This window comes from Podarcis gaigeae (genome assembly GCF_964106915.1).
Source record: "Podarcis gaigeae genome assembly, chromosome: 5".
NCBI classification, from domain to species: Eukaryota; Metazoa; Chordata; class Lepidosauria; order Squamata; family Lacertidae; genus Podarcis; species Podarcis gaigeae.
In genome coordinates this window covers 71,446,320-71,474,309 of record NC_139681.1, presented here as the reverse complement: position 1 = coordinate 71,474,309, position 27,990 = coordinate 71,446,320, and the positions used below count along the sequence as shown (strand labels likewise).

The following is a 27,990-nucleotide window of genomic DNA, read 5'->3' as shown; positions in this document are numbered from 1 at the left end:
CTACAAACGGGTCAGTATATACACACAAACTGTAGAGTCATGTTCCCTTAACATAGTTTAGCTAGACCTTTGCATCCATAACCCATCAACCAGAGTAATTGAAGGGTGGTAAAGGGCTGGAATTCCTCCTGCTCTTCCAATGTACGCTTATAAGTTATGAGGAGATTCTGATTCACATTTGAGATAACAAACAGGAAACCAGGCAGAGGTAGTTAGTTATTATGAGTTATTTAAAGCAGACATCGGAGGTGTGATCTTGAATATGCACCCTCAGATTCAAATAACAGGAAGCTAGACTTTGTATATGTATAATGAACAATGCTGAGTTACAAACACTCAAATATACATTTAACTCCAGGCAAAATAATGTTTTCACTGCAGTTAATGCTGCACATGGAATAATATGATGCATACCTATCCATCTTCACAAGCCTGAAGGCTGCTTATTTACAAAGTTCTTATTGTCTAAAATAATTGGCACTGGAGCTCAAATCTGTTGGACGTCACTCTCTCTGCCCTATCATCTCACTCTAGTTTAGCCTTCCACAACATGGTACCCTGCAGATATTTTGAACTACAGGAAAACAAAGTTGATCACAGGTGTGTTCTTGACAGCCTACTGACTGTCACAGAAGTGACTTCCACATAATAGGGTATATGGCTACAGTGCATTGTTTCCAATGTTACTCCTACTCCGAGTAGACACATTGAAAATAATGGATATGACTCACTTGGTTGGATACAACTGGTATAAACATGTGACTTCAGAGGTTATATCCAGTAGTGGACTTTGGGCTCTGAAATTTCAGTAGCAACGCTAAAATTTGGTGATTCCCCCCCACCTCTCATGCTCCATTCTACAGCATTGTAGTGGTGCTCCCTGCAGCCCAACACCCAGTGCTGCTGCACTGATTGAACTAAAACAGCTTCTGTTGTATCAGCTGCTAAAACCCTCTTGAAACCTACCGTATTTGCTATAATCATAACAAACTGTATTTTTTGAAAAAGGGCCTTCAGATACCAAATCCATCATTTCAAATGTCATACCATCTCCAAGGTGTCTTAGCACTGATATATATCTGAAACAGGCCTACAATCCTTTCTTATCATTTCACTTCATTTCACAAATTATCCAACTCCCAACTGACAAAAATATGTATTTGCTGTTGACCTTAGCGACACCATTCAAAACATTTATGAGAGTCTTCTTTCAATACTGCAAGGTATTAATGTGCATATGGAATAATACTGTTGACTTCCAACAATTTTCATATTCTGAATTTCAATGCAAATTTCAGCCCTCTAGGTTCCCAGTCACTGAAAAAAAAAACATATGCAGCCATGTTGGTCTATTAGGGAAAAAAGTCAGCAGTACTATTTCCTGACGTTTTGTTTTAATAAATTATTACCATATTGTGGATTTCATTTTGCACCTGGCACTCAGTAAACACCTCATTTATCTTTAGACCTGAACTTTTTAACTCTAGCATGTTGAAATGAATAACAACCTGTTTTTTCAGTCTCAGTATAAAGCCTATTGCAAGCATGACAAATGAAGGCAAGCTGACCTGTATATATGCTATATGTGGTTTCTACTTACACTGGACGAAATTTTGGTACTTTATGATCTTGACATCTGTGAAAGATGTCTATGGGTGCGATCATTTAAATTTTGTGCAAAAACAGGAGAAGTTTGAAAAATAATTTGGGGAATGTGCATGAACAAATAGCAGTAGGCAGAAGGCTCAAGCAGACAAGATGAGAGTGAAGACAAAGTCCTGCTGCATCCATGGAAGCTGCCAATCAGAGTTTACAATTAAGATTTATACCCCTCCCTTCAAGCATGCTATCTGGATGGCTTATCATAAAATATTAAAAACACTGTAAGATAACTCATAAATAAAAATAAGCTAAACCTGGAAAATTGGTAAAAGTAGCATTAAAAATACTATCAAAACAATCAGAATAAAACAAAACAAGTTCACTTGAATCTGGAAAAATCAGAATGGGCACCAGGTGAGCCTCTAAAATTAGGGTGCCACAACTGACAATGTCCCTCTCCCTGGTGGGCTCCCACAACATCTTTAGATGGTGGGAAAACCTGGAGAAAGGCTTTTGATGATGATCTCAAACTATGAAGAAGTGCATTTGAAGCAGATGAGGTGCTCCTCATGGTCCCTGTGCAGGATGTTCATGGTGTGGGACACCATGGGTCTTTTCAGTGGTAGCCCCCTGCACATGGAGGTTCCCCTCCACGGAGGACCCCTTCTATTTACTGGTAGTTTCAGGCAGCTAGTTAAGGTACACCTTTTTAGTTGGGCATTTGGAGAGACCTGATCTGATAAATTGATTAGTTGCTGCTGCTTTTGGTAGATTGTTATTTAGTAAATTGTTATGCAGCTCTTGTTTATTTTAAAGGTTGTGTTAGTTTATTGACTTTATACATATATGTATGTGTGTGCGTGTACAAACACACACACACACACACACACACACACACACACACACACACTGCCCAATAAAACATCTAGCCTGTCCTTTTCTTGGGATTAATTCACCCAATCACCTACATGGGCTCTTTTTGCACCTCCTTCATCTGGTTTGTATTATTCTGTTTTCTGTAATTACCTTATGGTAGACAAGCTAGTGTATTGTCAAGTATTTTCAACAGCTAAAATAAAATATTGTTCCCTAAGTACGCCTGGTTGGGGAAAGTTTTGTTTTCTATTTGCTTATGCAACACAGCTGTATCATAACTAATAAAAGTAGTGATGCCTTGTGGGAGACATTAGGTAGATGGGCAACCTATGACCCTCCAGGTGTTGAGACATCCCTCAGCATCCCTGACTACCATCGATGCTGACTGGGGCTCCTGAGAATAAGGAGTCTGGGGTAACCCAAGAGCTACAAGCACGCGTCCCTGGTTCCACGAGGAAAATAGCAGCAGCAGCCACGAATGTGTGTGTGTTTTACATGAGGGCCCAGCAGATGTGCCATTTATTCCACCGCCAGCCAAACGCCCTTGGCCAGGTACTCAAGGCGAATTGGGGCGGGTGAGGCGCTCCAAACCTCCCGAGTGATTTCCTAAGAGAGGCCTCCAGGCAAGCAACGGGTTAAAAGCGGGTTTAACCGAAACAAACGACCAACCGCACTTCGTGCAAACCCGAATCGCCGCCTCCTGCCGCACGTGACAGCAAAATCTACCCACTCGCCGCCGCCTCCTCCTCCGCCACCACCCGCCAATCACCAGCACCGCTCGCTCGCCCGCCCGCCTCCTCCAGCTTCCCTAGGGTCAGTGCGAAGAAAGACAACACTGCTTCCCTCTCCCCCCCGCCGCCCGCCTCCTATTATCGCGGGAGCCGTTTGGAGCTCTCGCGAGACTTGGCGGCCCCACTCTGCTCCCCCTTCCTCCCTCCTCCCCGCCGGCTGCGCTCCTCCCCTTTCCTCCTCCCTCCCCTCCTCTCTCTCTTGCGCCGCCGCCGCCCCCGCCGGATCTGTCTGTGTCTCTGCGTGAGGGGAGGGGGGGCCTGTTCGGCCCTGCGCACTGAGCGATGTTTGGCCGCCATCGCGGCGGAGAAGGAGGAGGAGGCGCAGGAGGCTGAGGGAGCCGCCGCCGCCGCGTACAGACGGCCACTTGGGCCTGCCTCGCCTCAACCTCGCCTCTCCGCCCGCCCTCGGAGTGAAGGTCGCCGCCGCCTGAGGGGGGCTTCTCCCCGGCCCCGTTTCCCTCTCCCCGCCCCTCAGGAAAGGGGGGCTCCGCTCCCGCCGGGCCCGAAGATGTCGAACCTGAGCAAGGGGACCGGCAGCCGGAAGGACACCAAGATGCGGATCCGAGCCTTCCCGGTGAGTGAGGGAGCGAGAGGGACGTCGCGGCGCCGGGACCGGGGCCTGGCGACGAGACGAGCCGCCGGCCGCGGCCTTGCGTGCAAGGGAGCCCCGTCTCTTCGTCGCCCGACCTGGCTTGTCACAGGGGCGGCGGAGGGAGCGCGCCGCGGGCACTGAGGGGAGGCCCTCCGGGGAGCCCCTCAGGAGAGGCTGTCAGCGGGCGGGGAGCCCAAGTTCCCGTCCCAGGAAAGGGAGAGGCAGGTTAGAGGGCCCGGCGGCCCTCCCCCCGCCGCCCCAGGAAAGGGGCTCTGGGGAGATCGCGGCTTTCCCCTCGGGCCCTTGACAATGGCCTGCCTAGTACAGCGCCTGTTATTTAAATAATAATAATGACAATAAATTGCGTGAAGGTCTTAACAACACACATACACACACACACTCGCCCGAAGAGTCCAACGTCATACTAGTTCTGTATCAACTTCAAACTTGTTGTGTTTTGTTTTTTTTGTCTCGCCAGTATCAATAAATGAAGCTGAATATTATAAGGATTTTGACACCGGACAGTTTTTATGACATTCCCCCCCCCCCTCTGTGGAGTTGTCATACGGGGAGGGAGCATTTTCGAGGTGATTTGTACCGTAAATTACCTCATATCTTTCCTGACCGATAGTTGTTTCAGCTGAAGATTGAAAGCCAATGGACACCCAAGATGAAGGCCTGGGTTTGTTTGTTTTTTTGTAACGTGTAAAGTTTTTGTTTTAAGGATATCTGACTTGCTGATTGCCAAAGTACTGGAGTGTTTATACACATACATATATGCTTAAAAGGAGATGTTTGGTTGTACGTTTTTTAGGCTTGAGCAAAAGTTTTTGTTGCGTTTGAGTCAGGAAACTAGTGGCAAATAATTGTTGCCTTCACAAAGAAACTGGCTCTACCTGTTTATGTGAATGAACTAACAACTGTCACCGTCAGCATTTGATCAACCTGCAGTTCCATTCTCAAAATTAAACTTGTATTTATAAATTTTAAGTTATTACTGCCCAATCCTATTTACTCAGAAGCCCAATTGAAACCATTAGTGTTTTCTTCCAAGTCAGCATAGTTAGATTAGGAAAATTAACTGACAAAGAGCAACAAAACTTGCTTATTATATATTTACCCTGTTTTTCAGCTAAGATTGACTCCCTGAATGACAATGTAATAGATTCTGAAGATAAAGAGATCTGTGTTTTTAAATAAAGTGCTGTGTTCTTAGGAGCTGTTGAAAGTACAACATGTTAGTCAAGTTAATTTTGAAATGTCTTAAAGTTGGCTTTGGCTGCCTGAATAGCAGTGGGAGATGCTATCATGATAATCAACAATGACAGTTGCTTACAGTGTTTTACAATTATTCTCTAAGTAAAACATATATTACAAGTGTTTCTTGAAGCCTTTTAAATTTGGATGATGAGATTTATGCATCAAACACTTGGTTGTATATGGGAGTTGAACAGATTGAGAGAAACAAAGTTTGCAGTCAGGGTAAACATTTTTCATTTTCCTTTCTTGCAGATGAGCCTATAAAATGTTAGTGGGTGAAGAATGTTCACACAGCCTTCTCACACAAAGTAGAACATTGTTTTCCCTGTAAAAGTGTTTTTTGTTAGCAGTTGTCATAATTGTGGCTCATTCTAGAAATATATTTTAAAATAGCTATATTTAATGCCTACTTAGTGGGGAGGGTACATAGACATCATGAGCTGAAGATAATTAAAATAACCATTGTTAAAGCAAACTAACAGTAGTCTTCAACATTTTTGGACCTGGAACCGTCCTTTAACTCAAAGATGTATTTGGGGACCCAGTTTTGTATTTCCCTCCTTACTACATATGTGCGTTTGTACATGTTTTTATATGTATTTATTGTGGTAGTGCTGCATTTGCACCCTATCTTGGATCAGACTGATCTGGAACTGAGTCCAACCCACCAGTTGGAGCTAATTTCTAGACAGGTTTATATACAGTGGTACCTTGGTTTAAGAACAACTTAGTTTATGAACAACTTGGATTAAGAACGCTGCAAACCTGGAAGTAGCCGAACATGTTTCGCTTCCTGTTTAGTGTGTTCTATTTGTAAATTGAGTGCTCCACTGCTATGGGAAAGCACGCCTTGGTTTAAGAACGCTTTGGTTTAAGAACAGACTTCCGGAACAGATTAAGTTCGTAAACCGAGGTACCACTTTATATATAAACTGCCATTCTTTACCATCCAACTTCCATCAGCAGCAAAACAAATCAAAAACAACAAAATCTTGCTTTTTACCTTGAGGCATACCTTTTCATGTTTTGGACTGGAATGGGGAGGGGGAGCATATTTTTAACTCAGCTCTTTAGAATATCGTGGGGAAGGGTTGCATCTAAGTAATTTGACTGAAGGCTGTCAGTAAGCAAGAAGTTGTCACTGAGCTACTGATAGAAGCAAAGATCTTCAGTACATGGGTACCAAGCATGGTGCAACTTATTCAGCAAAAAAGCAGCATTAGAAAATCAAGAGGAATGACAAAAAGATAGATGCCCACAATTCAAAGTTGAATTATGGGGATAATTAACCACGATCTACACTAGTTTATGTATAAACTAGTATAATGTACAATGTAGTATTGATCACATGCTGAGACAGCCTTACTTAGTCCATATATTGACTTTGGATTGGGTTGATGAAAGTTTTGAATTTGTGCTAGTGGGTTGTAAAATTTTGTGGACAGAATTAATTGTTGCATAAGTAGACTTGCATTTGTGCCTTAACCTTCCTTTCCCTTAAATAACACCCCCAACCTGTTCCCAAAATCCACTCCAGAAGGCCTTCTAGCCTTCTGTTCTACTTGTGCACAAACAGCATACAACCCTGTGAGAGACCCCTAATAAAATCTGATGGGTTACACTTAATGACCTATAAAGTGCTTTCTAACCGACTTTATCATTCATAGGGGACACACTGAGAGAAAGCATATTTTTCTTTGGGAGTTAAGGGATCAACTGACCTAAGTTCAATATAGTAATTGAACAGGTCATTATATTGATCACAATATCTGCTTTTTAATTCGGTGCCTGTTATGTGATCTTAATGTCTGTTAAATGTCAAATGAAGTAAAGTAGGATATAGATGTAATAAATAAAAGTTCTTTTGCTCCAACAGAAATTTGGACAGATTCTGAAAACCTCTCCCCTATAGCAAAGCAATGCAGTCTCAGAAAGTTTAGGAAATGGTTGGGGCAACATCCAACTGTCCTTCTACCAAGAGTGATCTTGGTGTTCTAGCTCAGTTAACCAACCTTTTCCTGACCATGGCCCTCTTCTGACCTTGTTTCCTTCCTGTGTCCCCCCCCCCCATGGGTGTAGCCGGGGGGGGGCAGTTGACTCCAATAAGTAAAAATCAATAATTATGATGTTCTGCCCCCCCCAACAAAAGTGTGCCCCCCTAATAAAATTCTGGCTATGCCTATGCCCCCCTCATCCTACTGGTAGAAAGGTAGCTATTTAAATGTTTTATTTGTAAATAGAACCTGTTTTATTTATAATTTTTATTATTTATACAAAATACAATTATAACATGATAGGAACATAATGAAATATTGTTGAAGCAGAAAAACATAGAATCATGGAGCTGGAAGGGGCCCCAAGGGTCATCTTTCTAGTATAACACTATGCAGTGTAAGGAAACTCAGCTAAAGCATCCATTACAGATGGCCATCCAATCTCTGCTTAGAAACCTCCAAGGAAGGAGAGTGCAGAACCTCCTGAGGAAGATCCATCTTCCATGTAGTATAAAAAGTAAACAACACTTATTTGACCTCAATTATTTGACACAGAGGAGAAAACCTACAGATAAAAGTCCAAAAGGCGTGCAGGGAGTTCTGTATATAGGAGAATTTTAAAAAGCAAGTTCTCCTCACTTACCTGGTGCAAAAAGATCTTGTCATCTGGAGGAGCACTGGCTGCCTAGATAAAACACTATACCCTCCACACCTTTACCTGGGAATAAGGCCCACTGAATTCAGTGCAACTTTCTTCTGAGTAGACACTTCTTTACTAGATGCAAGTCAGCAGCACCAGATGACTCCACTCGGCTAGGTGCTGGGGTGGATTGCACCCTGCATCTTGCAGAGTCAGGCCCAGGCTGTCACCAGGCCCAGCACTGGCAGCAGCAACAAGCAGCTCCGGCTCACCCATTGCCATGCCACCACCGCACTCACCTGACCTGGGGATTTAGGATTGCGGGCTCTACTGGTCAAAATTGAAGCCTCATTGATCGCCCCCTCTCACCGGAAACAATCCAGGGCTTATCTAAGAAAACACACATGGCAAAAAGGAGCTCTAGGCCCTGGTGGGCCAACCCCTCACCCGCTTGTGATTGGCCAGGCTGATAGCCAGCCAATCAGAACTGTTTTCTTTCTTTTTTAAAGAAGGTTCCCCCCCTTCACTGCTCACATTCCTCTGTGGCTTCCTAGCCTCGTGCTGTGCTCCCCCTTACACAATTTTCACCTGTGGCCCCCTTGGATTATCCTGGCCCCTGGTTGGGAAACACTGCCCTAGGTGATGGTTAAATCTAGCCATACTTGTTTGTTTCCCCATTGCCTGCCTCTGCATAGGCTCCTTATGTGGTGCTTTTCTACAAGATTTCCTTCTGCACCCACCTCAGGCAGGGACTTTAGTGACAGTGGTAACTTTTCCCTGTAGGGCAGGGATTGTAAACCTGCTGCCTGCTGCCAACAAATGCTTTTACCAGTGCCCTTGGGCAGAGGCCTCAGACTCTGTGAAATGGGAGTCAGTGTGAGGTGGCCACCTTGTATTTTTTTCCTGGTGCTGAGAATTGCTTCCTGATGCTATTGGACAGAGACAGTATCAGTGTGTTTGTAAAAAAATTAATATTGTGTGATCTCCACAGTAAGGACTAGCAGGACATAGATGGCTTCCCATAGTAAACATAAGGATGTCATGGGTGGGGATCTCCTATTGTGTGTTACGCCATGCTCCCCATGGCAGCCATTTTGTGTTATACCACAACCTCACCCCAGCGGTTGATTTGTTATGGGAACCCTCATCACTCTTTCAAAATTCAAAAGTTGTCCTCTGATCCAAAAAAGTTGGTGATTCCTGCTATAGGGAGTGGCCAAGTCAGACAGCAATAGATATAGGTATATTGTTTAAATTGAAGACTTTGTGTCTTACTTAAATATTTTTGTATACAAGGACACTGCAAAATATTGCAGATTGGTGTAAGCGTATTTTATGCAGCAGTCCTACTAGAAGATGACAATTCTGTTTTTGAGCCCATTGTTCACTGCCTAATCCCTTTCAGCCTCTTTCTTTGTGAGGTACCCAATAGCCTACTTCAGGAGATATATTTGTAGTTTGTTTCACATTTTCAGTTTGAATAATGATGCATTCTCTGTTTGATAGAGGTGGTGGCCAATTCATCTAAATGAAATTTCAGCAAGTGTTTGTTGAGTTTCCCAGTTGGTAAATGATGCAGCCTTGCAATTCTGAACCCCACATCTGGCTGGAGGGAGTTAGAAAGAAACAACAATGGCTCTTCAGTAGGGAAGAGCTTCGCCAGCAGAGACACATAATCTGCCATTGAGGGACCCTGCTATGCCTTCATATACTTAGATCTACCACTGGCGGTCTTTCTACCAGTGATAGCAGGCCTTAGGCCCCAAAATAGGAGTTTCTGGGAGAGGACATAGGCAGCCTTGGATTCAAGGTTCTTTCATTCATTCAAGAGGCCCTAAATTGGATCCTGTGTGTCTGGTATTGGTGAAACTATTTCACACACACTAACAGAGCAAAAGAGAGGTAAGTCCACCCCCCCTTCTGTTCTGGCTGGTGTGTTTGTTTGCAGGAGTTTAGAAGTGCTGATAGATTCTGGAACTTTGCACACATCCCAATCACATTTAAGGTTGAACTCCTAGTCACAAACTAATCATAGGCCTTGTCTTTTACTGTATTTTTTGCTCTATAAGACTCACTTTTTCCCTCCTAAAAAGTAAGGGGAAATGTGTGTGCGTCTTATGGAGCGAATGCAGGCTGCGTAGCTATCCCAGAAGCCAGAAGAGCAAGAAGGATCGCTGCTTTCACTGTGCAGCGATCCCTCTTGCTGTTCTGGCTTCTGGGATTCAGAATATATTTTTTTCTTGTTTTCCTCCTCCAAAAACTAGGTGCGTCTTGTGGTCTGGTGTGTCTTATAGAGCGAAAAATACGGTACTTGCTTGTTATGGTGGTGGGGGCAAGACTTCAGTGTGCAGTAGGAGGGTATTTTTGTTGCAATTATTATTGTGCTGTCTCGGGGTGGGTTACAACAATTTAAAAATACAAGATTAAAATATGTTAAAGCAAATTGCTGTTGGTAGAATAGGTGGGTCTTAAAAACAGAGTTCTGTTTGAAGCATGTTGTCATTATAACACTCAATCCTGTGCTCAGTCTGGCATTTTGTCCAATTAGATAATGCATCTGTAATAAGGGTTGACAAAAGGTGCTTTCAACTGCTTTCAAAAATCTCCATACTAAAAAAAAATCACTTATTTTTATTTCAGAGTTGTCTGTTTTTCAATAACCTTTCCCATTTGTTATAATTGAGACTATAAAATTGTGCTAAGCTATATGTGGTGAGGCAGCCAAGTATGTTTGTTTGCATACCTGCCCCATTCACAGGAAGCAAGAAGGTCTACTTTTTACCCCCACAAAATGTAGATGCCAGGAATCAAACTTCCTACACACTGCTGTTTGGAGAACTTTTGTCACAGGCCTGGCTCACATTGGAGCCAAGCTTGGCGAAAAGAGCCTGAAGGGATGCAGGGTTCACGATGTAAGGTATGGGAGGAGGTAGAGTTCAGCTGCTTTCAGCTATAAACTTTTTGCTGGAAAATGTAGATTCTTATCACCATACATTAAAAGGCAATGGATGTAAAGAAAATTTTTTGTTGCTGTCATGTCTTGTGTGGCCCTTAACAGGAGCCCACAAATCCTAGTTTACCTTAGTAGGTCACATGCATGGACGTGTAATCCTTGACATTGCACTGTACCCTGAGGACCAGGAAAATTATCTGCTGCCCTTTCCAGCTTCAAACTTGCCACAGTGGAGGAAAGAGTTGTTCCCACTTCAGGCCCCAAGTTTTGTCCTCCTCTTGGGCTTGGAGTTGGAGCTAAATAGGGGATTGTCCTTGCAATTGCATTGTTTTTTGGAGGGCCTCTGGTATAGCACAAATGTGGAAATAACTTCTCCCCTCCCCACATCCCCAGCTTTAAACTCAAGAGAGTTTAAACTCAAGGGGTTTGTGTATGTTGTGTTGTGCTTACAACAACTCATCATGGTAATTGGAATTGTGGACCCTTGGCAAGCCTCAAATGTAAAAATATAAAATTCATTTTCTAAACCTAAAACATTGATAATGAAATTATGGCTTTGGGGTTGAAGAAGTCTTAATAAGTATAACTTATCATCTGCATGTCCAGAGATCTATACCCAAATCTGCATGTCCAGAGATCTATACCCAAACACACTCTTCCTGATTCCTGTTATGAAAGTAAAAAGGTAAAGGTACCCCTGCCCGTACGGGCCAGTCTTGACAGACTCTGGGGTTGTGCGCCCATCTCACTCAAGAGGCCAGGGGCCAGCGCTGTCCGGAGACACTTCCGGGTCACGTGGCCAGCGTGACATCGCTGCTCTGGCGAGCCAGAGCCGCACACGGAAACGCCGTTTACCTTCCCGCTGGTAAGCGGTCCCTATTTATCTACTTGCACCCGGAGGTGCTTTCGAACTGCTAGGTTGGCAGGCGCTGGGACCGAGCAGCGGGAGCGCACCCCGCCGCAGGGATTCGAACCGCCGACCTTTCGATCGGCAAGTCCTAGGTGCTGAGGCTTTAACCCACAGCGCCACCTGCGTCCCTGTTATGAAAGTACATGTACTTTATTTGTATCTTAGTGTTTGGTTTATATCCATTCCTGTGGTGGGAAGCAAGAAAATACTTCACATGTATTACTTTTATTTAGAAAAGCCAATAGCAGTCTCTGTGCAAAGCCAAAAAGCAATCTTTGCTTCCTTGAAATATTTCTTCTTGCTATGAGTTTTTGATAACTTAGGGGGCTATATTTGGAAATATAAAGCTAGTGTAGGTGCTGAAGGTATCAAAGTCTTCCTAAACTTATTTTAAGGATTATAGAGAAGTCCTGAATCCTGAATAAGGATTATAGAGAGGTCCTGAAGTCATCTCATAATTTGGGATTCTAATAGTGAAGACAAACATAAGTGTGATGGAACTTGTTGAAATGCATATTTACTGCCATGAAGAGAAATGTGTTTTTACAGCAGTAAATGTTTGTTCAAACAATTTACAGCAAAATTAAAATATTACATCTGTTTTTACTGTAAGAACAGGGTGAACAGTAAATACAATGTTACAGTTTAGGATCATATATTTGACAAATTCAGAGTTTAATAACCAGTTGGAAAGCAAAGAGAAATTTTAAAATGGAGTTTAGTTTTGAAAAGGCATAAATATATTTATTTAATATGAGCATATTAACACAGGAGAGAAACAGATGCACAACTTCTGGCTTATGTGTTACCTTTATCACACTTGACAGTTTCTCCATGTTTCATCACAACATGTAGCAGTGGCTATCCTATGATTTTTTCACATTTAAAAAAGAGTTTCTACATGAGCTCCACCTGTTCCTAATAATAGCAGGTGTTGGCAGTGGCATGGAAAGCCTTCATACCAGAAAACCATATGATTAATCATACTGCATGTTACAGCAGCAACATGCAAAAGCTGATAATTGGTGATAATTTACAACTTTCCTCTTCATGAAAAATGTAATGTCTGGACTGGCTCCAGAATGTAACTAATAACTAATGAAAAACCACAGTAAGGTTTTATAAGTATATCTGAAGAAACTCAAAGAAATTGAATTGACAGTTACCCTCAACAGGAAAAATGACAGAATTCATGGAGACTAGGGTACTTCATATTTACAGAGAATGGAGCCTTGCTTAGATATAGAACATCAATGAAGGCAAAGCAAAAATCCTTGTCAGGATAACAGGAAAGTGTGTTTAAGAATTCTTGGCTAATCTACAGTCATTCAAATGATGACAATCTGATTACATTAGTTAATCAGTATTGGACTCCATAATTCATGAGACAGTCGTTACAGTCATAGGAGACTAAAGAGCAAATGGCACTGATGTCTTAAAAACAAAAACAAAAAAACTTGGTTTAGTGTCTGTGCTTGAAAAGTGATGAAACAAATAAACTTGTAAGTTCTCATGAGAATATGGAATATTACTTGTCAGCATGGTATTATTGATTAAGAAATTTGCATACCAACCTAAGATGTACTACCCTAGTTTCCTTCTTGAGCAACCAACTGGTTTAATAGACTAGAACAGGATTTTCCACACTTGCTGTTTTTGGACTACAACAACTGAGCTAGTGAGATTAGTGGTCAGGGATGATGGAGACAGTAGTCCAAAAATAGCTGGAGACCCAAGTTTGGAAAACCCTGGACTAGAGGAAAACAGCAAAGTTTCGGATGTGGTCTCATGTGATACTTTGATTCAGGAGCAGTTGTTGAACAAGGTGCCGCTAAAGAGCTTGTCTCCAGAGCCAGTCCGGCACTTTTGATTCAGTGGAGAGAGTAGGTGATATTTTTTCCTGATTCCTGTCAGCAGCCACCTGAATCAGCTTTAGAGAGCAGCATGTAAGGGGTGAGGGGTGGGAACTGGTGAAAATAATCTCCCCCTTTTCTTCTGTTAGTGGATGTATCTGCGTGTTCAAAACTCCATCTCGCTCAGTATGCTAGCAGCTCTTTGGGATCTCAGGTAGAGGACTTGTTAGCCTGCTATATGATCCCTTTTAACTGACAACATCAGGGATTGAATCAGGATGCTTTTGCATGCAAAGCATGTCCTACATTGCTAAGGACATTGGTTCCTCTTCAATGTGCTGAATCTGCTCTCTTGGAGTTTTGATTTTTTAATTTCCTTACAATGCCATATAAAGTTTTCACATACACTATGAGCTAAAACATTTGAGTGATGGTGACACTTTGATCTTTATAATAGTAGGGTGTCTTCACTTCAAAATTCCTTAGAGATTTCCGCTAATACAAGCACTGAAATGCTCAGACATTTAAGAAAGTTGCCGATATACGCTAAGTTTTGGATGGAAGCTTGTGTGCTCCCTCCCTCTTTCTTATTTGCCAAGTGTTGAAGTCTCTTATTTATAGACTCCTTTTTAAAGTGTCAGAAATGTCTGGGGTTCTGAGCTTCTTTGAATACATTAAGATTAAATATTGCTTTAAAAATGGTAAAATGATTAGTTTGACTGTAGGCCTATACTCACCTGGGACTAAGCACCACTGAACTTACCGGTACTTACTTCTGAGAGGTATGTGTAAAACTGCAGTGTTAAAGCAACATCTAAAATATTGATAAGGATAACATGAGTTAGATGCCAGGATACATAATTCTCATTGAAATAAACATATAGGGTTGTTTCCAACACTGCTGTTCCACTAGTGCAGCAGATTTATATTTCCACAATGGAACCTAGTTGTTCTTTTCCCTTGAGTGCCCCCATGCACCCTCAAAATTTGATCCAGAGGGCTGAAGAAGCCTCCAGAGCTGATTTTTTGGTGTACAGGAAGAGGATGTGCACAGTCCTGGATACAAGCTTATGTTATATGTTCTTTCATTTTACAGTGAGGAAATTTTGAAAAAAAGACAATATAAATGGTAGACACTTGCATTTCTAAGCAGTTACACCATTTACAGTGTTTTGTGGCTCACTCGGCCTACCTGAATCTTCCATGTACATCACCGAAAATAATATTGTCTGCACTGAACTTGGGGGGGGGGGGTAGATGAAGAAACCTTGTGGTGGAATCTGGTTGCAAGAAATCTTTGAATTTCTTTAAGAGATAGCTCAACATTCTAATGACATCACAGACTACTCTTGTGCCCCTTGGTAACCACATTAGAACATTGAGTTTGTGTGTGTGTGTGTGTGGTGAATAAATGAAGGCAGTTTTTGTAAAACTATTTAAAATACTTGAAAATAATCCTTTCAAAGGATTCTTAGAAAAGCGTTATAAAGAAAACACTTCAGAGGTAACAGTGTATTATAAATCCTTCACTTGAGAAAGAAACTTGTAGTCAATGTGAGGTATTGCATATTGCCTACAAAGCAAAACAGAATTTTGCAGAAGTGTTCCATCACCTGTTCACTGGTGTGATGTGTTGCCAATTGATTCAGAGGCCTCTGAACTTCGTTTTTGTGGTAGTACAGTTTCTCCAAGCTACTTGCATGTATTTCGGCAGTGGTGGTGGTAGGATGTCCTGTATGTAGCTGCTGGGCTTCTGAAGGTAATGCATGGCCATCTTTTCCAGGGTTTGATACCCCTATTATTTGGCCAGGAATATACTGGCTTTCTATAGTGATGTTGATGAGGCTTAACCTAAGTGAATGACCATACCTTATAGTGCTTTTGAAAGTGTTGGTTAGCAGACAACCAGGGTGCATATTTCCCAACTCATTGAGAGAAAGTGGTATACTTTCAGTTATAATTTTAACTAAGCACCAGCCTTGTTTTATTCAGAAATGAGATGCTTTATTGAAGCAGATGATAAAATCAGTGTTGAGTACTGATAAAAGGAGAAACTTTAGACTGATTGCCTGTAATGTTACCATGTCTGTTTATATTGATCAATGCTAGTGAATTTAGAAGAGGTGAGAATGGTGAAATGTGAACTGACTTCTCATGTAAGCAGGCGGTATGTGCATGTGCTACAACAGTAAAAGTTTAGGAAAAGGAAATTTTCAGAATCTTTTTTAAAAATGCAATTCTCTCTCTCTTAAAGCACTCTTCACATTTTGGAAGTTGCTTGTTATTTTAGCAACATAAACTGTGTTATGTGTAATAATAATAATAATAATAATAATAATAATAATAATAATAATAATTTATTTATACCCCGCCCATCTGGCTGAGTTTCCCCAGCCACTCTGGGCGGCTCCCAATCAGTGTTAAAAACAGTACAGCATTACATATTAAAAACCTCCCTGAACAGGGCTGCCTTAAGATGTCTTCTGAACGTCAGGTAATTCTTTATCTCTTTGACATCTGATGGGAGGGCGTTCCACAGGGCGGGTGCCACTACCGAGAAGGCCCTCTGCCTGGTTCCCTGTAGCCTCACTTCTCGCAATGAGAGAACCGCCAGAAGGCCCTCGGCGCTGGATCTCAGTGTCCGGGCTGAACGATGGGGGTGGAGACGCTCCTTCAGGTATACAGGACCGAGGCCATTTAGGGCTTTAAAGGTCAGCACCAACACTTTGAATTGTGCTCGGAAACGTACTGGGAGCCAATGCAGATCTCTCAGAACCGGTGTTATGTGGTCCCGGTGTAACTTTACATACCCTAGAGTTATCAGTTTTTGTATATTGAAAGTTCAGTTTATGGGACAATAATTACAAATTATATTTGTTTGTAAAAGTATTTGATACAAATGGAGCTACAAGCTGTTGAACTCTTAAGAAACCTAGCATCTCTTTGGTTTTTCTGCTTTATGAGAAGCAGGTAAAAAAACAATAAAAACAAACTGTTTGCATTATAGTAAAATAAATTATTATTTATTTGGAAAATTATTATGACTCCCATTATTAAGCAGCCATAAGGCATTAATTTTTATAAAAAGGACTGAGAAAAAGAGGAGAAATGGAACAAAACTCAGTAAATACTTTGAAATTTAGTTAGTCTCAAGTTGTTGCTATCACTTCCTGTTCTTCATAGTTGTCTTCCTATTTATCATGGACTTCTAAAGACTGAAGGTTATCCCAGATTGAAACAAGCTTTTATCCTTTCACATGTCAGTTTATTTCTTGATTTAATGTATATCCAAACATAGACCATTTTCTTCAACATGCTGCGGAAGATGGAGCAATCTGAAGTAGGTGAGAAGCAAGAGAAGTCAGAGGCTGTTTTGTGCAAAACACCTTGCCACCATGTTACATGAGGGATATGCTTGGCAGAATCCCAGAGTGCATTCCTTGGCCAAATACTTGAAGATGTTCTGTGCTTTGCAACATTTGAAAGTACCTTTCCCTAAATCTGCAGCCTGTTTTGTAAGCCAGTCAAATGCAGAAGCAGTGCTATCATCATTTACATTTCTACCTTTGAATCTTGGATCTGACAGTTTTGCAACAACATGAACTTGATGGCAACAAAATTATGTTGCTCTGTACTTTCACCCACTCCTTTGAGACATAGTAACAGAAACAGATCCACCAGCTATGCCAACAAGAGGAAAGCACAATCGAATAATGCATTGACTCCTTTCTTTCCTTGTGACAATGGCATTGCCCTTCCATAATTGGAATGCACCTTGCTCTTGCATTTGAAAATTATACTCTCAGTATACTACTCAGGACTTGCTTGTCCTCTAATGTACAGGAATTGTGATGATCTAATTCTGTACATAAAACTCTTTTTGTTACACAGTTTTAGAAATAATTTTGGATTAGTGAAGTATGAATGCCTCGTCTAAAACATTTTGTTCATTATTCTAAAGCAAAAAAATTTACAAGCCAAAAGAAATTAATTATTTTGGGAACCTAACAACTAAAGAGGATCTGAACACTTAAATATATGGTAGCTGAACTCGTTGATTTATAATAAAATGATAATTTTGTGTTATATCCATGTGCCTGCTACCCCTCATCTCTCTTCCTCTGGCGTGGTCATGCAGAGGTCATAAGAAGCATTTGTTTCTGCTTCAACTAACCATGGTTTGTTATGTCTGAATAGGGAGCTACAATCCAAGCCAGGATTGTAATCCATGATTTTAAGTCTTTCTGCACAGATTTAACTATGATTTAAATTAGCCACAGTTCATCCCAGTACTGACCTAGACTAACTGTGGTTGGTTAGGTGAAAACAGAAGCAGTTTCTTCCAGTCTCCTTTTAGTTGCTCCAGGTGAGTTAAGGGGAGAATAATGCATGCACTCATGGCTCACCCAAGCACATGGACTTCTGTTTCAGTGTATCTGAAGTGTATGCATGCACACGAAAGCTCACACCAATAACAAACTTAGTTGGTCTCTAAGGTGCTACTGGAAGGAATTTTTTTTATTTTGCTTCAACTACGGCAGACCAACACAGCTACCTACCTGTAACCAAGCTCATTATTGTAGTATGAAACTTAGCATTGTGTCAGAACCCAAGCTATCGTGTGCAGGGTTTTGATTTTTACAACAAACAGTGCAACTTGTTTAGCACATTAAGATTAAAAGTACAGCGGAACCTCGGGTTGTGAACGTGATCTGTGCGGGAGGCACATTCGCAACCTGCAATGTTCGCAACCTGCAGTGCCATGTCTGTGCACGAGTGGATCGCAATTTGGCGCTTCTGCGCATGCGCGAAGCACCAAAACCCAGAAGTAACCTGTTCTGGTACTTCCGGGTTCAGCACGGTGCACAACCCGAAATTGCGTAACCTGAAGCATCTGTAACCCGAGGTACCACTCTATTTACTTTCTTCAATTAGGTAAGATATCTATCTGTCCTATCTATCTGTCTGTTTATCTGTAGCATAGTGTTTGTACCTTGCTTGAGCTAGAAGTGGTATTTTCTTTTTTACATATAAACAGAAATAATAAAATAATATAATAAAAATGCAGAAAGTGTAGACTTAGTTGTGATATACAAGTGTTGATGTCAAATTGATCACTAGCTCCACTTGTAAGTGGAGTAAGCCTCTGCATCTTTTTTTCATCCTTCCCAATTCACCCAGCACAGCATTAGTAGCCAGGAAATTTGTAACTGGAAGTCATTTCATACCTGCTGAAATAGTACTTCAGGGCAGTCTTGCTACATTCTTTGGACTTCAAAACATTTGTTTTGTAAAAGGGATGGTGGTTCCTGAAAAAACAGTGTCATGAAAGCTTTTCCTATCTGCATGTTTTAACAGTGAGTAGCTTATTGCTATGCAGTTTTGGTCCCACTTAATACAAGCACCCGTCCTCCCTTTCTGCTATATCATATTGTCTGATTCAAAACAGCTGTATACAAATGGGAATTGGTAAGTTAAACATTTGACCGTTCAAAACGGTCTTTGAGTTGACTAGTTAAATATTGACCCAAGCCATTTCCTTGGCATATATTTTTGGATAGACATGTTTGCTGCTGCTGAATGCTGAAGTAGTTTCTATTTGGCTCTGATCATTATACAAAACTAAAATGGAAACGGGTTCAAATTAGTTGGTGGAAATGCAACAGGTAATGTGTACAATATGAGATAGAGCAGGCAATCCTTCGCTGGATGGAATTTCTTTCAAATTGGGGTTGCATCATTCTGCTCTAAAATGCTTTTAAGAGGATGGGGGAAAGTGTAGTATAGAGTTTCTCCCAAATTTTTAAGTTCCAATTCAGTCTACTGTAGGGAATGCTTTTTGATTATAACTTTCCTGTCTGTTAAGGTCAGCAAGTAAAATTCTGTTGGGTCTCATATCCTCCAGAAGTTGAACTGTGGATGGATAGGATAGGGCCTCTTCTGTAGTTGTATTGCAATTATGGAGCCAATTCCCTACAGAGACCAGCTTCGATCCTTCATTGTGTACTTTTAGCCAATCAGTGAAAATAGTTTTATTCTGACACATTTGGAAGCTAGTATGATGTGCTTCTTTAGCTATTCATAGAATCATAGAACTGTAGAGTTGGAAGGGACTCTGGGTCATCTAGTTGAACCCCTGCTATGCAGAAATCTCAGCTAAAGCATCAATAGCAGATGGCCATCCAACCTCTGCTTAAACTCCTCCAATGAAAGAGAGTCCACCACGTCAATTCCGCTGTCAAACTGCTCTTATCATGAGAAAGTTCTTATTGTTGTTTAGTCAGAATCTCATTCCTTGTAACTAGAGCCATTGGTTTTCATCCTACCCTCCGGAGCAGGAGAAAACAAGCTATCTCCATCTTCCATGTGATAGCCCTTTAGAAATTTGATGGCTATTATATCTCTTCTGTTTTGTCAAGATACATTGGTTGCATAAAAGTATTATTCATTTCACTGTACAGTTTTGCTTTTGTTTGCTTTTATCTTGACTTCCTTGAATTGGAGATTCTGAACTAATAATTGAAAAAATAATGTTCAGAAGTGATGCAGTGGCCCAGTTCAGATGATGGTCCTACTGCTTTATAAGGTGAGATACAAACAAGCCTCTTGCTGGTTCAAACAGTCCATTTGCTCCTCCCTTTTCAGCACACCTGAATGCAGAGCAGAAGTTTCTATAGTTTTCTGTTTTGCATAAACTGAGCACCATGGTTTTCAGTTTTAGGACAAGCCAGAATCCTAAAACATGATAAAATTCTATCTTAATGCATTGCCTTTTGATTTTTGGCTTTTTGGGAAGCTACTAAATAGTTCTCAGTTTGCACATAACTGCTCCATTCTTTCACCGGTTTTGCACATGGAAGAGCAGCAAGAATATGAGTAGGTGTGTGAATATCTTACATGTTATAGCTTATTAAAGCCAGGGTTTGATTGTGTGTACTGGGTTCATTGGGTCAAGTTAGACTTTTGGCTTCTTCTGAAACTGAAAATGATAGCTTCCTATTTGTATGAAATTGCAATTTGTGATTAACTAGGGACTTCTTGGTTCAGTTGCTGCTTGAACAGAAAGCTTGGTTATATATTGGCTTAACAGGGGTCTGCAACCCGCGGCTCCGGAGCTGCATGTGGCTTTTTTACACCTTTGCCGCGGCTCCGGGGCGGATACTAGCAAGGGGAGGAGGCGCATTGTGCGCCCCGACACTCTCCACTGTGGCGGGCGCTGTACTGGCTGTGACGTCGCATGGGGGCGGTGCGTGCGTTAGTCACGCACCGTCCCGACGTCACCTTCCCGCCCGCCCGCTACATTGTAAGGGGAATGTACGCTGGTCACTGCATTGAAAGGGGGCATGTACGATGGTCACTGTTTTGAAGGGGAGTGAAGAACACACACACACACACACACACACACACACACACACACACAGGTAACTTGTTAATTTAACGTTTATTTCTATGAGGAGAAGTAATTCTGAGGGGTCAAACAAAGAAATAATAAAAAAGTGACAAAAAAGTTATTTTTATAATGACGAATTTTGCGGCTCCCAGTTTGTTTTTTTCTTCAGAAACGGGTCCAAGTGGCTCTTTTTGTCTTAAAGGTTGCAGACCCCTGGCTTAGTAAGATGAGAGATGGGTCTCCAAGATATCTAGATAAACTTTAAAAGTTTTTTATTATAACCTTCATTGTGCATCTTTTAAAAAATCTTCCAACTTTGCAGTCCTAACACATAATTGAGGACAGCATTAGTATTGCAAAATGATCAGTGATTTAGAATCATATTGGAGATTGAACTATTATTATGCTACTCGATAGTATAGTGATGAGACAGCCATTTCAATATGGTTTTGAAGAGTAATGTTACTAGAATTGTGTATTAAATTAATTGAAAATATGCCTAAAACAGCAGTGAAGGATTCCTTTAAAGCATCAAGCTATATCTGAAAGTCATTGTAGGTGGTTATGCTTATTATTAACATATTTATGTATTACTGGAGTATGAATGATGACTATTAACTGAGGTGGCTGAGGATTTTTGCCTTAAACCTTGGTTTATCATTAAACAATTGGATTTCATACATAAATAAAAAGCCCTCCTGTTAATTTTGTTATTCTAATTCCAACAAATTTCACTTACTAAAGCATTTGTAAAGCATTACATTAATAATTTGTCCAGGGTTATACCTTTATTTACAAGGTATAACAAGGTTTACTACTAATCTTGCATGTGTAAATTATCTAATATGTCTTGCTTTTCTAACTTTGTTACCCTACTTTTCAGCCAAGGTTGTTTCCCAGATAAATAGAGTAGTTGATAATGTGAAAGTATAAAAACATTTAGCTTCCCTTTAAGTGTATTTGTGTATTTGAGACATTTATATTGCCATAGGCATGTTTCAGTAAGCAAAAAACAAATGATTCAGCAGTGACTCAGATCAGTAGCTTTTGTTACACATTGGACTAGTAATGCACTAACAGTAAGCTGAACACCTGATAGCACCAGCAGTGCAAGGCTCACTGGTAATATGCATGATAGTGTGGGGGAGGGAAAATTGCAGTGATACTTAAATATATTTCCCGCGAGATCCTATTGTCTAGTGAAACTGAGATGGTTACTTTTGCATCATAATTACTCAGTGATTGATAGTTTGTAGCTGAATGTGTGAACTGATTCCTCTGGAAAAAGTTGTATTTGAAGTGAGAGAAAAGTTCTGTGTCTGTGATAGCTTACTTATGTTTGCAAGACAACAGCAGTCATCAAGTGATAATAAAACACATGTGAATCAGTGGTGTGTGTTGCAAAGAAGAATGTCTGATATCTTACAGAGTTTTGTGCAGCGTGAAGATCTGTTAATACACTGCTGGAAAATTAGTCATGTATCTGGTATCGGGCTTGACTCACCTGTCAGCTTGGAACAGAGCTTCTGATAATCACATATATTTGGGGTTATGAATGTGCAACAGTTTTGAAAGGGGAATAATTTTGTAACTTCCTAATCAAAGTAGTTTCTGAATTAGTATTTTTCTTTGCCTTTGCAGATGACTATGGATGAAAAATATGTGAACAGCATTTGGGATCTTCTGAAAAACGCAATTCAAGAGATTCAGCGTAAGAACAACAGTGGTCTCAGCTTTGAGGAACTCTATAGGAATGCATATACTATGGTATTACATAAACACGGCGAGAAACTATACACTGGACTACGAGAAGTGGTTACTGAGCATCTCATAAACAAGGTATCTACGTGCAATCAACACCATATGCAAATTGGAAGCAAATGGCTAAGGTTATAGAAGAAACTCATTTCTTCCTTAGAGAATCATACACAACGTTCCGGTTACATTATGATTGTTTTCTGCATGTTAGCAAATGCTAGACAAAAATTATAAAATTTAGCTGCTTTTCACTGGGGCGTTCTCTTCACACACAGTGAAACTGTTACTAGTAAAAACTATTTATAAAGCACCTTTAATATGTAGAAAGTTTTTACAGTCTTTCTCATGTTTACATTCACAGCTATATTATTCTTAAAGTAAGCCATATTAATTTTACAGGTGAGACTGTAAAATTATTATAATAATTATAAAATTATTAGAATAATAATAAAAATTATTATTCGCCAGAAAACAGAAGCTTCTAATTTCTTTTCTTGTGCATGTAGGAAGAAGCATGGGAATCAGAACAGAGGCCACTTGTGTTTATAATGTCAAATCAATTTGGTGTTTCATCTGAATGAAATCACGTTTCATTTAAACCCAGCAAAATGTAGTTTTCCCACAAACCAGGATTCCAAGTTTGGATTTGATCTTGGTTTGTGGGCAAACTATGGTTTGCCAGATTTGTATAAAATGATGAATGATTGTTTACTGCAAACCAGAAATGAAAGCTTCTAATTTTGTTCCTCACATGGAACAAGGGAGGATGAAATGCTTGAGCCCAAGACTTGCAACACCAAACCTGGTTTGGCATATTGTTTGAATGGAACTATTGCCGTGGCTTGTTTTCATGAAGGTGAGCAGTGTGAACCGGCGGCTGGGCACTCCCCTTTCACTTCTCATGCATATGCAAATAGTGTAAAGGTTGCCACAACTTTCAACATTTTTTTTTGTAATGTCTGAATACAAGAAATAGTGATTCATTCAAAACACAATTAGTGCAACAGCTCAGGCTCTGAAACCTTGTTTAGTGTTTACAATTGAACTGGATGATTGACTTGCTCAAGACCACATACTTCATCATTCTTGGCTAGCAGGACCAGTGGTCAGAGATGATTGGGGTTGTAGTCCAACAAACAGCTGGGGACCCTAGTTTAGTGAAACCTTTCATCTTTCACAGATGTTGGCTCACACTTTATGGTTGGTGATGGAATAAAGCAGAGAACTCTTACCCTTGGGGACCCAGGGCACATTTGGAATCAAAAAATGACTTCCACTTCTAAAAGAGCAAAATAGAGACAGAACCACAAAATGCTGTAGGCACCCTCACCTCCCCCCCCAAAAAAATCTGTGAGGTTCAAGGCACCTACCACAGCAACTGCCATGCTTGTTCACAGATAGAAAACTTTTTACACTGTTCTGAACAGGTGGCAAAGTCGATGTCTAATTGTGGCATGTAATTAAATGTGAACATGTTAAAGGGGACATGTTGAATGTTGGAGGGGCCGAGCCAGTGCAACCTGTTTCATGCATTATTGATTTTTTAGAGGATATTTATGAGACCTACTATGGGCACCATGTGAGGTACCGGCTGTCATACTAGTGTCCATGTTGCTGCCCCTGACATAAAGACTGTGTCACAGAAGTAGCTGTGGTGGAAAAAAAATGGTTGTCTGCTATTGGGTCTGGAAAGTGTCATCTACTAAAGTTGATTTTGGTGGTCAATAGCCTAGTGAATTAGAGCTGTCTTTGCCCGTGGTGGTGACTGTGCCACCGGTTGATATTGACTCAGCTTTGGGACTGCTGCAACTAGTGTGAATGTAGCATTTTTGGTAATGGGAGTTTCAAGGCCTATTGCTGCAGAGGTATGGTTGGCTCAGCTCCATGTCTGGATCACATTCTACTGTGACAGTAGTGATAGGAAGCAATCACTAGGAATGGATTGCTGACACAGCTACTTCCTATGTTAACATTGCAGCCATCTGAAAGTGACAGGCACACTTGTGATAGTATTTTGTCATGAGTCTCGTCTTGTTTGAATCTGTTTCATTTAGTCCAGGGGTCAGCAAACTTTTTCAGCAGGGGGCCGGTCCACTGTCCCTCAGACCTTGTGCGGGCCCGGACTATATTTTGGGGGAAAAAATGAATGAATTGCTGTGCCCCAGAGATGCATTTTAAATAACCCAGAGATGCATTTTAAATAAAAGCACACATTCTACTCATGTGAAAACATGCTGATTCCTGGACGGTCCGCGGGGCGGATTTAGAAGGCGATTGGGCTGGATCCGGCCCCCGGGCCTTAGTTTGCCTACCCATGATTTAGTCTTTCCCGAAAATGACAAAATATATGTGAGAATACAAGGACAGATTTTGCACCTGTATATAAAATGCACTCAACCTCAGATATGAATGGTTTATATGTGTTTAGGTTGCTGCCATTGTCAGAAAAAAAGATAGAAGCAGGAACACCAGACAATTCAGAAGCATACTTGGCCATCTTTTAGAAACATTTCAAAACCTTTATTCTTTAGGCCTAGTTTCAGAGATCAGGGCTAAACTGACAGGATTGGAGAGTTTTTTTAAATACAGTGTTTTCTAGTTCTTAATTAATGAAACAATACAAAAAATTAGGAGGGGGAAGGTTGTTGGAAAAAAATTAACTTCAGGATCCTCTGTTAGAAAAAAACACTGCTGCAGCTTTGGGATTTGGGGAGGAATTGTGTGTATTCGTAAACAACACAAACCACCTTGATGAAGCCTTATGCATTTAATATTTGCTGCTTATATTGGGACAGGTGTGCTGAGCACAGCATATCCCTTTAGCTCCACTCATGTATACTTGTAAGTAATTGGTTCACACATCACCCATGGAAAATCATAACTACATTGGTATAAAACCTTTAGGAACAATACTTTTAAAATTTTCCAAATGTGCTAACAATATCCTGTAAAGCAAGAGTTCAGTTAAGGGTCAGTTCAGGATAATAGTCTGGGAACATTAGTAAACTGCTACTTGCTAATCACTGTATACAATTTTAAATGCATGCATTCATGTTTGGAATACAAAGTTGTTACTGTTTGGAGTGGGATTTCTTTTTATTTTATACTGTGGCACATATAGGAAGTATTCCTTTCAATTTGTTCTAATTTGTTTGCTGAATCTTCACTCAGACACTGGTACTTTAAACAAAAATTATATAACCTAGTAAGACAGTGAGCAATTATTGTTAAAAATCTATTCATGATTGTACTTGCTGGTTGTCATTATCTGCAAGCAGTGAACGCAAAACTTAAATGAGCAAATGAAAGCATGCATTTTTTGCATGAAGTATGAAATACTAAAACACATATTGTGATTCTTCAGCAGCCCAATTTTATGTAGATAGAAGATCTTCTAACATGACTAGCATCTAGTATATGCTAAAAATAGGAGTCATTTTTTCTATTTTGTATAATTTGCTGTATAATCTATAGTTGTCTTAAGCACTTGACTTTCATGAAGCTTCTTTGCCTTGGAAAGAGGAGCTGCATAGGTGATAAATGTAAAGTAACTTTAGTGAGCAGATAACCACTACATACTCCATACCTATTCTTCCTCAAAGAAACAGATTGCAATCAGTGTTAGAAACTGAGCTATACAAGCTAGAGGCCAAAGGTTACAGTTGGCAAAACAAAATGATGAGTTGCCGTTTTGGGGCAAGACAGCTCTAAAGTCTTTTTTCCCAAACAATTTACTGACTGATTGATTATCAGTTAAACATCTGGGTAGTTCAGATGATAATCTTGAGCTAGATTAAAAACTTTGAGAATTTAAGGAAGAAAAGCCACTTTATCCAGGGATCGTCCACATATATATTGGCCTATTCCTACTGCTTTTTCTTAATGGTGACACAGACAATTCATAACATAAATATATTCTTCACAACTTTGAGCAGGGCAGTAGGGTGGGGTAAGTGAAGACAAGCTGCAACAGTTAGCTATAACATTGCTCACTGTTCCTGCTCAGGCTGCACAGAAAAAGCATTTTGGTTCCTGAAATCCATTGTGATTGTGCAGATAAAATATAACTGATAGAATTTTACAGGATGTGGTATTAGTGTGTGAAAACAATCAAGATCCAATGATCCCCAGACATGCACCTCCAGATAGTGATGTCAGGTGCCATCCTGGCACCCAGGGATCTTCACTTGGTTGCAAGTGGCCGACAATCAGGTGCAGAATGCGTCAGGTAACAGGCTAATGTCGAACACTGGTTGCAATATATGTACAGGGAGTGATGCAGATCAAATGCACTGCCAGTAACAACTACACCAAGTCTCTATGTGCTATGCAGGAGAACCTAGACTTTACAGATAAAAAGAGAATGAAACATAAGGCATCTTCCCTATGGCTGACTGACAGGCTTCATTTTTTTTCTCCCAAAGAGTGCTTTTGTGACTTGGGAGCAGAGTAGTACTACAAGATATCCAGAACTGTTTGCTCAAGTGAATGTTACAAGAAAAACTTGAACACCTCCTTCTCAAGGACCCGGTGTTCATCACAGAGACTATAGCTGTTTGTATAGCAGGAAACAGAGCCAAGACTTCCTCTGGGATATTGCTATGTGACTTCACTAATAAACCTTTTTGTGGAAAAGCAATGTCAAATGCTGCTATTCTTAAAACACATGTAAATAGTTCTGAAATCTAGATGTTTATTTTGGTGTGCCTGCTACCACCTGAGAATTTTGAAGTTAAAAGGCTACAGGAGCCAATTTTATCCCCCATTCCCAATATGCCTGTATATTGTATAAACATTGAACTCAACAGCTGGTAGAGACTAAGAATTTTAGTTGTGAACTAGCAAATGCTACTTTTTTTAGGATAAGAATATACAGCCTCTGGCTGTTACTTGCAGCTGCTGCTAAATGACAGTCTCCTCCCCAAATTTATCCTTGAAACTTCAGGACTTTCCACGGACTACAGTAGGAATCAAAACAGTTACATGCTTGTATCACAAAAAGTAAGCTGCAAAGGGGATTTAAAGAACAGCAAACAACTTTCAAATATTGAGATGAATACCTGTTAGCCTCAGATGGGATCTTTCTATCCAAAAAGGACCATTCTTCAACCTTGTAAATCAAGGCACAAAAGTTACTAGCCTGCAAAGTGTTTTTGCTAGTGTGTTGGTGGCTGGCTGAGGAGGGATAGAGAGCTTGGTCCCACCTCCAGCAGCCTACTACATTTCTATCATCGTTATCATTTTATTTGTAAGGCTTCCATACTTGGCTTTCATTTCTGGGAAATGTTATCTTAATGTGCAACATTAAGATGAATGAAAGTGTCTTTAATAGTATATTGCCTTGCTGTCTCTCCCTCACCCCTAGCTATAA

At 40.6% G+C, this 27,990-nt stretch overlaps 1 protein-coding gene across 6 annotated transcripts in view; it reads left to right on the top strand.

The window, feature by feature from the left end:
* Positions 1–3,370: 3,370 nt before the first annotated feature.
* Positions 3,371–27,990, top strand: part of CUL3 (cullin 3) — a 51,717-nt gene continuing 27,097 nt past the window's right edge. For 2 of the 6 annotated variants that reach the window (XM_083742088.1, XM_083742087.1), the window contains exons 1-2: positions 15,064–15,230; positions 22,503–22,700. In XM_083742088.1, the coding sequence (XP_083598214.1) occupies positions 22,503–22,700 (198 nt within the window). In that variant the 5' untranslated portion in view covers positions 15,064–15,230. Of the gene's footprint in view, positions 3,844–14,843; positions 14,976–15,063; positions 15,231–22,502; positions 22,701–27,990 lie in introns of those variants that run through there. The other 4 variants (XM_083742085.1, XM_083742083.1, XM_083742086.1 and 1 more) reach the window with 4 other exon arrangements.